Below are 12,500 nucleotides of genomic sequence, written 5' to 3' on the forward strand. Positions count from 1 at the left end.
AGAGAGAGAGAGAGAGAGAGAGAGAGAGAGAGAGAGAGAGAGAGAGAGAGAGAGAGAGAGAAATAGAGAGAGAGAGAGAGAAATAGAGAGATAAAGATAGAAATATATATAGAGAGAGAAATAGAGAGAAAGAAAGAAAGATTGATACAGAAGAAAGAACAGAGACAAAGACAAAGACAAAGCCAAAGAGAGAGAGAGAGGCAGAGAGACAGCAAGAGGAGGAGAGGGAGTCCTCTGCCCTTATTGCCACACCACCTCAAAGTTGGGGCCCCGTATCTTGTGCTGTCGAAGCTCCTCCTCGAGTTGCCAAACCAACATCGCTTGTTTCTGTGGAAGACGGAAAAAAAGAGCCATTAGTTAGAAAACTAACGCTCGAGCGAACGCAATGCATGTGAGGTAGAGTGTGTTGTTGCAGGGAGTGCAGATTCAACTTCGGATACGTTCATTGCGCATCTTGCCAACCGTGTTTTGACTTCCGTTGCGTGTTGCAGCTTGTGTGGGTATGGTTACTATTTTTTAACTTGATATTCTTCTGGCAAATGCATTTTGATGTTGGATTTAGAGTCATGAATGGAAATAATGCCTCAAGCACGAGTGCTTTTATATGTCACGAGAGTAATTGTGGTCGTCTAAAACAGGGACACTAAATAAACGTGAAAACAACCGAAGGAAAGTAATTTCACCATGATGCGTGACTATTTAGCAAATAAAATATCATTTTAAATATCTGATGTAGAAGCTTCACGTTTAAGGAATCAAAAGGAATAAAGTAAATCTTATAATAATATTTCAGTATTGACTCTACATATAAAATACAGAGGAGACATTTTATTGCATTTTAATTCAGGTCATTTTAGAAATGAAAGATAACTTGCAACTAATTTCATCCTTTTCATTGAAAAATGAACGTTCTTTGAATATAAATATATATATATATTTCTTCCAGTTACTTGGCTAGCAGCAAACAACATTAAAATGAAAGTATTCATCGTTAAATCTTTACTACCTGCAACTCAACATCTGCAACAGGTGTGGCTCCAGTGGGTGTGTAATATATTCTGTCAGAGGCGTAAAAAGGACTATGTTCTTTCGCCAATAAGCAGGGAAATACGCGATGTTCCCATTCACACGAAGCAGACAAGTGTGAGTGTGTCCTCTGTCAAACGGGCAGACAAGTGACAGCTGCGTATCATTCACACATGCAGGCAGGAACAGCTGTTTCATACACACAGACAGAGAGTGACAGCACTTTTTCTCATTCTCGTTGGAAACAGCCGAATGTTCCAGCGTACAGGCAGGTGTTGCAGAGAAGAGAAGAGGAGAGGGAGACACAAATAGATAGATAGATAGATAGATAGATAGATAGATAGAGAAAGAGAGAGAGATGTTTCACAAGCAATAATAAGAAACGCTCTTGAGGCAAAATGAATAAGAAACCTCTCCAGACATAGAAGTAAATAGTGTTTACATACTCAAACGAAAAGAATGAATAATCAGGCAAAAGAAGAAGAAGAAAAAAAAATCCTGATAGACAACAGGTCGAAATCAATTAAAAAAAAATCAAAAAAAAAAAAAAAAATCTATCTGTAGCTGATATAAAGTAAATCCGAAATGCATAGAACAGAGGAAAAGAGAAGGAGAAAAGTAAAGACACTGACAGAAATAGAGAGAGAGAGAGAAAGAGAGAACTGTAGCATGCATAGAATTCATACTGTTTTGGATTTTGTTCGGTGTAATCTGGACACATTCTCAAACTCACGGAACACCATCCTGTGTACAAAGTGTAGCATACAAAGAGGATATTACTCTATCCAAAGGTAAGTTAACTACAGAGTGTCTCGTAAACTCGACTATAATTAGGTGTAGCTCAATACGATGTCATTACACTACATGTCTCTCACTTACATAACTACGATAATATTAACAAACTCGAGTAGATCATAATAACATACAATACCAATATAATAAGAAATACAAATATATCAGATACAAAATACAACAACTGTATACTTACATAGTCCTGAATAAACCACAGAATTACACAGTATATATACACATAAGGGCCTATGCCTATGAATCGGGTTATGTATATGAATACGACGGAATTCCTATGAAGTGATGAACGGTTATTATTCAAAACCAACCATATTGCAGTCGAAAAAAAAGAAGTACATAACTCATTGTTACTGTTCGTATTCGCAACGAAGAAAATTACTTGTGCGTTAATCATGGACATAGGGGTGGATATTTTCTCTTCTAATCAAAGGGAAGTCATAAAGAGAGGAGGAAGGGAGGTGGGGGGGAGAGTTAGAGGAGAGGCATCGAGAGGGGGAGGGAGAGGGGAAGACACGAGAGAGAGGAGAGAGAGGGAGGGAGAGAGAGAGAGAGAGAGAGAGAGAGAGAGAGAGAGAGAGAGAGAGAGAGAGAGAGAGAGAGAGAGAGAGAGAGAGAGAGAGAGAGAGAGAGAGAGAGAGAGAGAGAGAGAAGGAGAGAGAGAGAAAGAAAGAAAGAAAGAGAGAGAGAGAGAGAGAGAGAGAGAGAAAGAGAGAAATAAACAAACAAGAAGAAACAGATAGAGAAAAAAAATCAACTTTCACTTTTCCCTAAACACTTCCTTGAGGACTTTGCAGCCTCGACGGCTGATAATTAACTTGATTAGTGAATTTAACTTCCGTCTGTCTCGACAAATTTGAACTCACGGAACATCTTGCCTGGGATAGCATCTTTTGGCTGACGGAGCACGTTCATATCGCAATAAACTTTTTTTTTTCTATATGCATAATATACATATATAAATACATACATAGATATATGCATATCTATCTATCTTTATTTACGTGTGTGTGTATATGTGTGTATACGTGTGTCTATGTATATATTCATGTATCAAACTTTCTTTAGCTTTACCACATGCGTGTTTCTATCTTTCCTCTTCGTGTATTAGCCTCGCCAAGTGTCCGCTGCTGTATCACTCACACACCCAGCACGCATCACCCTCATCATTCTTCCTCAAACGCCAATCTAATCAGTCTCATTATGAGCTATCGCAAAAGGGATAAATCTCCGCTATCAGCTGGCGATGGATCCTTATAGTTTGCTATCAAATGATTCAACCCTTTTATTTCCTCTTTCGAAATGAGACATCGATTTTGTATCTCGGATGGCGTGTCATTTTCCTTGGAGATGAGAGGAATGTCGTTCAAGATAGTCTGCAGTTTAATGAGATTCGTCTATGATATCTTAAAAGGGATCTATTATCATTTTAAGTGATTTCTTAAAAATCATATAATCACAGTTAATTGCTTTGTGCGTGTGTGTCTGCGTGTAGTGTGATAACCACAATCATCTTTACCAATATTGATATGAGCTTAAATAAATCGAAAAATTATCCCCTAGCTTGATCTATCTGAGACAATAACTTTCCATAATTCGATTCATAAAACAAAAGAATAATGGCAACCACAACACAGCATGAAACGTCATCTACTCATTCATATTTCATTTCTTTTTTTTTTCATTATAACTTTTATTTTTTACGTTTCAACCGCCGGTTTGCATTTCTTCCAGAACTTCATGGACAAAGGCATACCAGCTTTTGCATCAAACATCAAAGGAAAGTAAGTTTAGTTGTACAGACGTCTAACTTTCGCATAAAACGTCTACTCTGACCTAAGCTGTTTTCCTTTGTTCCATTGTATAACGTAAACATACATACATACATACTTACGTGCAAACATGCGCCCACAAACATACAAAGGACGTGCATATATACTTAAATATATATGTATGTATATAGTTCCTTTTACCTTTGTTTATTTTCCTCACAAGCTCCTTATTCCCTGTGTTCTTTCCACCCTTACCTTTTCCCCCCTTTATACTTCTTTTCTTTCTCGCTACCTACCTCCCGCCTTGTTTTTTTGTTGTTGTTGTTTTTTTTCTTTCCCACTCATCTACCCCCCCCCCTCCCCACCCACTTCCTCTCACCCTTAGCCTTTCCCTCTTATCTCCATCTTCTCCCCTCCCCCTTTCCGATCCCGTCCCTCCCCTCACGCATGCCCCCGACCCCACCCTTATTCCATCTCTCTCCCTTCGTCTATCCTCCTCCACCACCGTCGGCGACCAGAACCGGAAACCGAATTACCGCTAATGGTCGGAGGTCGGGACACTTTCCTAACGCGCGTTCGACTCACCCGCAACCGACACGTTTGCCGACCACCTATTCTTCTCTAAATCGGATTATCTTGGTTGTGGGGGATAGGGGATAGGTAGGGGGGGTTGAGAGAAAGGAGGAGGGGTTGGTGAGAGCGGGGGAAGGGTTAGTGTTAGTAGGGGAGGGAGACGGTAAGTAATGGGGGTATGATTTCGCGTTTATTTTTGTAACATGTTGCTACGTCCTATGTAGGCCTATTTGCATTATACAATAAAGTGTGATAGAATAAGAAAGTTAGAGCTAAAGTTAAATGCTGAACAATAAAATCCATGATAATATTAAAGAATTGCGTAGTTAATTATAGTAACCCTGTCTCTTGCACCGCTAGTTATAATATATATATAAATTCTAAAGACAATGGCCAAACAAAGTCAAAACAATCAACAAATCAAACAATGAAAGTAACTGTTGAAAGCGGATATTGCACTCTTGCAACATTTATCAACACAAAAAGTAAACAATCCGAGTGTAGTCTGAGCAAGGTAACCATTTGTCACGGGACCTACGAGAGAGAGAGAGAGAGAGAGAGAGAGAGAGAGAGAGAGAGAGAGAGAGAGAGAGAGAGAGAGAGAGAGAGAGAGAGAGAGAGAGAGAGAGAGAGAGAGAGAGAGAGAGAGGAGGGAGAGGGAGAGAGGGAGAGAGAGGGGGGGGAGAGAGAGGGGAGGAGAGAGAGGGGGAGGGAGGGAGGGAGGAGAGAGAGGGAGAGAGAGGGAGGGAGGAGAGAGAGAGAGAGAGGGAGGGAGAAAGAGAGAGAGAGAGAGATAGATAGATAGATAGAGATAGATAGAGAGAGAGGGAGTGGGAGAGGGAGAGAGAGAGAGAAAGAGAGACAGAGAGACTAATGATAACAGACACCAAAGCACGTTCACACACTCATTCAATTTATGCTTCCTCCTCACATTCGGTTGACTTACTTTAATCTTAAATCAGGTTAGGTAAGTCATACACCCCGGTGCTTCCGTGTAATGATTTACTCGAGAAAATTAAATCAATGTAAATTCAACAACAGATTCACTCTGAGTTGATTCTCTCGTGTGACTTTACCTTTAGGGTGACTCCTGCTCTTTTCTAGCCTCACTCGCATTTCTCTTTCTTTTTGTCTCTCTCTCTTTCTCCTCCTTCCTCTTTCTCTCTCTCCTGCTCTCTAACTCCCTTCATTCCTCTCTCTTTTGATCCTTTCCTCTCCTATTTGCCTTTCTCCCTCTACCTCTCCTTCTCCCTTTCCCTCTCCTTCTCCCTTCCCCTCTCCTTCTCCCTTTCCCTCTCCTTCTCCCTTCCCCATTCCTTCTGCCTCTCTCCGCAGACGTATCTTGCCCTGCGAGGCACTTCCGTCTTTGGAACTGTCAACATCTGTCAACTTGTTCTCACACTCAGTCAAGCATTTCTCTAATCGACACCGCCAGGAGCGAGATCAGAGTCGGCACTCTGATACAAGGCTAATGCAACAATGTTGTGTGAAGTGCACTGGTGTTACATATCATTATATCCACGCCAGCTCATCGTAGCGGCAATGGGTGACCGTCATGAGGCTCTGGGGACACCTGCTCATAATGGCTGCTTGCACTCGAATGCTGGACTGACTCCCTGTCTCCAAACACATGTCTGACTGCTTTAATAGTATCATGGCTATTTGTACAAGCGCACACCCACGTACACGTCTGCTAGCCAGTGCGCGTGCGCGCACATACAAAACAAACACACACACACATATAGATACATACACATAAACAAACAGACACATAAACACACACACAAATAAATCTCTCCCCTTCACGCATAAAACAAAACATATCATAAAATATAAAAAAAAAGAGAAAACACAAACACGCAAAAAAGTCAGAGTTCCCTAACCAAAGGGCGATGCCACGCTAGTTTCCCCCGGGATGAGGCTGCCTCCATCACCCTACCCCGAACTCCTGTCAAAACTTGGCCCTTCGTCAGCGTTCTCGCACATTCTTCTGGCGATGTCGGCCGAAAGCAGCTGCGATCTCACCCCCAAGTTTGTTTTCGGCAGCTCGGTCTCATCTTTGGAGATCGAAAGAGAGAGAGAGAGAGAGAGATAGAGATAGATAGATAGATAGATACAGAGAGAGAAGGATTGGGGAGGGAGGGAGAGAGAGAGGGAGTGGCGGAGAAATGAAGGAATGGAGAGAGAGAGAGAGAGAGAGATGAAAGAGAGAGAGAGGGATGGATTGTGAGAGAGTAAGAGAGAGAGTGAGAATGTGTGTGTGTGTGTGTGTGTGTGTGTGTGTGTGTGTGTGTGTGTGTGTGTGTGTGTGTGTGTGTGTGTGTGTGTGTGTGTGTGTGTGTGTGTGGAGAGAGAGAGAGAGAGAGAGAGAGAGAGAGAGAGAGAGAGAGAGAGAGAGAGAGAGAGAGAGAGAGAGAGAGAGAGAGAGAGAGAGAGAGTAAGAGAGAGAAGAGAAGAGAAGAGAAGAGAAGAGAAGAGAGAGAAAATATATAACTGTGGTTACGAATAAAGAGGGATCTTTACCATCTTTTCATGGTATCAGGTAATATTACATTTAATCACCATTTTCATCTATACAATAACGATTAACTTTGAATATGATAGTCATCTTCGGCTGAACCTTTTCTTTCATTTATGCACGAGTGAAACAGAGAAGCAAATTAACGCATAGTGAAAAGAAGACAGAGCGATATCTAGAGAGGGTGGTAGGGAGGGAGGGAGGGAAGGAGAGAGAGAGAGAGAGAGAGAGAGAGAGAGAGAGAGAGAGAGAGAGAGAGAGAGAGAGAGAGAGAGAGAGAGAGAGAGAGAGAGAGAGAGAGAGAAATACAGACTATTGACAAATGGCCACGTCATCGGTGGACTCCTTTGGGAAGGTCAGGACCAAGGGTCGAGGACGACCTATTATGTCTCTTTCCGCGCCTGAAGGACCTTTGATATGGGTTCGAGGATCTCGCGCTGGCAACACTAATGATGATTCCGCTGTTGCCATATGCAGCGATCACAATTTCTCAATAAATCTGGCGCTGTAATTAAAGTGGTGAATGAAGGTGTTATGAATATACCGGTAATTAGAAGCTTGGGCCAAAAGAAGCTTCCCATGAAAAGACATGACAAAAGGCTCTCAGTTCGTCTTTCCCTTGACTTATTTTTCTCTCTTAATCATTAAAAGAAAATAATGAACGGATAACAAGGTCTTCGGTTCTAAAAACACATGGATACAAAAGCGCATCACAAAGAAAATGAGTGAGAGACTATATATATATATATATATATATATATATATATATATATATATATATATATATATATATATATATATATATATATATATATATATATATATATATATATATATATATATATATATATATATATATATATATATATATACACACACACATACACACATGTATGTATGTATATATGAAAAAAAAAAATCAGCACAGAAAAGAAGAAAACAATAAGACAAAAAAAAATAAGAAAATAAATAATGATGCAGAGAAAAATAGAAATGCTTAATTAATTATGAACTAAATTCAAGCAAGGTGGAGGACGAGTGAGAATGAAGAACAAAGGCATATTTTTGCATTTATTAATTAATATTCAACTCCTCTTGCGAAAGGACTGTCATTTGTGATTAGCTTCAGGAGGAATAAACAGACAGAGAGAATGGATAGATAAATAGATAAATAAACGGAGAGACTGATAGACAAATGAATATAGATAAAATAATAAATAAAAGATCTATAGAATTTTGCAAATCGTCCAGGTCTACACCAATCAGGCGATGATTTACATTTACAAAACAACTGTTGTTTTACAAAAGGAGGAAAAATATAAAATATTGGAAAAAAATCCGTGTCCTCTTACCAACAACAGAAACAAGAGCTCCCCCCCAAAAAATATATATAAAAAGCTTAAACAGAAGAAAACACTTCGCTAATGACATCAAGACCCAACGCTCCTTCACCCCCCCCCCCCTCATCCGCCATCCCTCCTCCGTCTTATCCCCTGCTAAACCCCCACACCCTTCCCCACTCCCGTTTCCTTACTGCTCAGATCCCCTCTGCTTTTAGATAAATGAATTTCCAGTTTTGAGTATCTGTGACGTCTGGAGCATTCTATTGCCCGACTCCGATTTCTCGGATCATGTTCAACGTAATGCTAAAAGTCTATGGGTCGCGATCCACGTTTCACTATCTCGAATTGAAAGATCCAGATGCGTAAGTACAAATTTATTGGTTTTTATTTATGTATATGTGCTACATATACAGGGTAATATAATATTCTCTACCTCTCTCTCTGTTATCTTCTCTATTACTTCTCTCTCTCTGTTTTCTTCTTTTTCACTTCTCTCTCTGTTCTCTTCTCTTTCACTTCTCTCTCTCTCTCTCCCTCTCTCCCCCCCTCTCTCTCTCTCTCTCTCTCTCTCTCTCTCTCTCTCTCTCTCTCTCTCTCTCTCTCTCTCCCTCTCTCCCTCTCTCCCTCTCTCCCTCTCTCCCTCCCTCCCGCCCTCTTTCAATTCTCTCTATCTTTCACTTCTCTCTCTCTATCTTTCACTTCTCTCTCTCTATCTTTCACTTCTCTCTCTCTATCTTTCACTACTCTCTCTCTATCTTTCACTACTCTCTCTCTCTCTCTCTCTCTCTCTCTCTCTCTCTCTCTCTCTCTCTCTCTCTCTCTCTCTCTCTCTCTCTCTCTCTCTCTCTCTCTCCGTCAGCTCTCTCTCCCTCAGCTCTCGCTCCTAGCTCTCGCTCCTAGCTCTCGCTCCTAGCTCTCGGCCCCTAGCTCTCGTTCTCTCACACTCACACAGCATTTCTTCTCCTTCGCCTTCTCCATCTTCTCCTTCTACTTTTCCTCCTCCTTTTCCTTCTCTCTCATTCTTCATCCGTCCCTTCTCTTATGTCTCACATACACAGCATCAAGCCTCTCAGCCCCTTTACATTGCACCAGTTTAAGGAGCAACAAATAAAAACGTGTTTAGAAGAGAAGGGAAATTTTTGGGTGAAAGAGAGAAATATATAAAAAAGGCCTCCAAAGGGTAAAGAAAGGAAAGTCTTGTCAATGGTTTCCTCTCTAAATCATGTCATTTGGAAGTTGTGTCACTTCTGATCACTTATTTTAACGTCGCTTCTAAATTTTCTAACGATAAAATTTCTATTCGATTTTTCTTAGAATATTTCTAAATGATTTGCTACTCTTCGGTTTGTTTGCCACAGCTGGTGAGATCATCGCTCCATCTGCAGGATCGATGAGCTAAATTAAGTCAAGTTCATGAATATCAATGGCTTTCAAACTGCCGTTCCTGTCTTTGATGTTGAAGGAGCGAAGGGAATTTTCTGAATACTGGAGGACGAGAAAAGGATGCCTGGGGAAGAGGGACAGGAGGAGGAGAAGGAGGAGAAGCAGTGAAGAAAGGGAGAATTAGAGAGAGGGAGGGGGGAGGGAGAGAAGGAGAGGGAAGGAGGGAGGGAGGAAAGGAGGGAGGGAGGGAAGGAGGGAGAGAAGGGAGAGAGTGAAGAGAGGGAAAGTTAAAGGAAGGAAGAGAGAGAGAGAGAGAGAGAGAGAATCGGGGGAAGAGAGACAGGAGAAAAAACGTTTTATCTTTCTGAATAATAAGAAAGAAAGAAAATATATTTTTTTTAAAGAAATAAAATAAATATAGTAAAATAAAATAATATCGGAAGTAATAACAAACGAAAAAATAAAAATAAAGGTGCAACCCCATCACCCCTTAGATCCCCAGATTCCCTATGCCTTTCCCACCCAACCATCCCTATCCCCTCCCATTCCACTTCATCCCCCCCTCGCCCTCACCCCCCATCCTCCACCCCGTAGACCTAATCTCCAACAACCTGCGCAAGTCCCGCGAAGATTCCTCTGCTCCGTGTGTGTCGGAGTGCCAGCCTAAAGTTAGAAAAGTCGATTGGCACTCCTCAGTGGCTCGGAACTTAGGTGGGGAACCTTGTGATGGGGAGAAGGAAGGTGGGGGGGGGGGCTTGTGAGGGGAGAAGGAAGGTGGGGTGAAACTTGTGAGGAGAAAAGGAAGGAGGAAGAAGAAGGTGAAAGAGAAGTGGAAAGGGAATAGGTAAATGAGAGGGGAAGACGGAATAGGTGAAAGAAAGTGAAAAAAGGAGGGGAACAAGTTTATAGTGGGAGGAAAGGAAGAAGGTAAAAGAAGGCGAAAAAGGAGAAAATCGGGAGGGTGAAGAGGAGAAAAGTGGAGGGAAAAAAACGTGCCGCCAGAGTGCAAGGTAGAGAGGACCGATGCAGGCCCGATGCAGGGCTTATTTTTTCTTGCATCGTCAAGAGCTTCAGCAATGGTTGTTCAAGCACTTACCTCGGATGAAAGGAACCACGAATACCATTGGAAAAAGGGCATAACTTTGATGTAGGACCGATAAAATGTTTGAATAAATTTGATAGCTCATAAGTCGAGCAATAACGGGATCTAATGACATAAACAACTTTATCAGAATTTACTAAATGGCAGTAAGGAGGAAAGAGAGTGAGAGTGAATGAGAGGGAGAGGGAGCGAGAGCAATATAGAGACAGAGAGAGAGAGAGAGAGAGAGAGAGAGAGAGAGAGAGAGAGAGAGAGAGAGAGAGAGAGAGAGAGAGAGAGAGAGAGAGAGAGAGAGAACCTTCTTCTAGACACCTTCCTTTAATCGAAGGAGATAATATACAGGATATGAGGTTGAAAATGGAGTTTTAAAAACATGTTAAACTCCATCCCATGTACCTCCCTATCAGTTGCAGAGTGTTGCAGCGACGGGGGGTTCCGAGAGACGAAAATGAGCGAACCATGGGAAAACAGAGGGACAGAAATCCGGCTACACCTGAGGATAAGGTTTCTGAATATAAAACACCTGATACTGACGAACACATGAAAAGCTTTACTTGGTTGATATCGTACTCAAAAAAAGAAAAAAAAAAAATGAAAGGAAAGAAAGAAAATGAACCATGATTTGACTGTGTACAAAAAATTGCAGGTCAGGCTAAAATCGAAGCCATAAATGGAATATTATGTAGACTAACATAAAGGAAATGCAATAGAAGGAATATAGATATATTAATAAATCCGAATCATTATAATCACCATCTCACGAATCACAATAACAAACATTCTATCGACCTAAGCCACAGCACCATACAATGACCAACCATGACACGTCAAGCCACGCACGGAATGAAAGCAACGAAAACAACAAAACACGATGATGATAAAAAAAAAAACGCATGTCCACAAGCTTAACGATGTGCAAGACCAAAACACCTCGGCCTTGAAGAAGGAACTCGACACCAAGACTGTTTCCTGAAGCATGGAGTTGCTAAAGTGAAGAAAGCTTTCCGTGAGCATTTGTTAACTCCCTTTGTGATGGACGGTCATCCTACAGATAAGCTCTAATCTCTTTCATAAACTTTGATCTTTCTGATAAACTCCGATCTCCCGACAAACTTGGATCGCGTCTGATAAGGATAATAAAGTTTAATCCAGCCACTCATAAAGACTGATTTATTCTCGGCATATCATTCGTTTTTTTTTTTTTTTTTTTTTTTTTTTTTTTTTTTTGCGTGTGGGATGGAAACAACAGTTTCGGTGAGATATGCTGACTCCTAAAAATAACGTTGACTTTATAAATTACCGATGATAGTATTTCTACCGTAAACTATCGTCAGGGGAAAATATATAACATGATGAATACTGATCCCCTGACAAACATTAATGAGCTTTCAAATATATCTGTTACACTCAATCACACTATAAAAAATATATAAACAAATATATATATATATATATATATATATATATATATATATATATATATATACATATGTATGTGTGTGTATATATATATGTATATATATATATATATATATATACATATATATATATATATATATATATATATATATATATATATATATATATATATATATATATATATATATATATATATTATAAATAAACAGAATACATAAACTCATAAAATCAGAAAATCTAAATTAATCGCCTATCAGTTTAGTCCAGTAGCTTCAAACATACCGTGTCTCATGCAATCACGGCCAGATAACGGGAGAATAATAGTAGCGGACGGCATGGGGGGATCGGGTCGGGTGTGGGGAATATTGGAATGGTGGGCGGGGATGGAGGGATGGGGGAGGATGGGGGATCCAGTTCCGAAGCACCCGATCAATGGCCAGTTCACAGATATAACTGAACTTCGGCCCGTTTTTTTTTTTTTTTTTTTTTTTTTTGGGGGGGGGGGGGGGGGGTATGTCTTGAACGTCGAGGAGTACGCACAGAAACAAAGAGGTGTG

The 12,500-nt window shown here is 40.6% G+C and overlaps 1 protein-coding gene across 34 annotated transcripts in view; it reads right to left on the bottom strand.

Annotated features, from left to right (window-relative positions):
* brp (ELKS/RAB6-interacting/CAST family member bruchpilot) overlaps nucleotides 1–12,500 on the bottom strand; it is a 305,657-nt gene that overhangs the window by 93,614 nt on the left and 199,543 nt on the right. For 26 of the 34 annotated variants that reach the window (XM_086539052.1, XM_086539047.1, XM_086539056.1 and 23 more), the window contains exon 2: nucleotides 256–327. The exons of the other annotated variants lie outside the window; for them this stretch is intronic. In XM_086539052.1, the coding sequence (XP_086395178.1) occupies nucleotides 256–327 (72 nt within the window). The remainder of the gene's footprint in view (nucleotides 1–255; nucleotides 328–12,500) is intronic. 34 annotated transcript variants of the gene reach the window in all.

This window comes from Penaeus japonicus, unplaced genomic scaffold (genome assembly GCF_977035675.1).
Source record: "Penaeus japonicus unplaced genomic scaffold, GWHDUDI00000001_assembly GWHDUDI00000008, whole genome shotgun sequence".
NCBI lineage: Eukaryota > Metazoa > Arthropoda > Malacostraca > Decapoda > Penaeidae > Penaeus > Penaeus japonicus.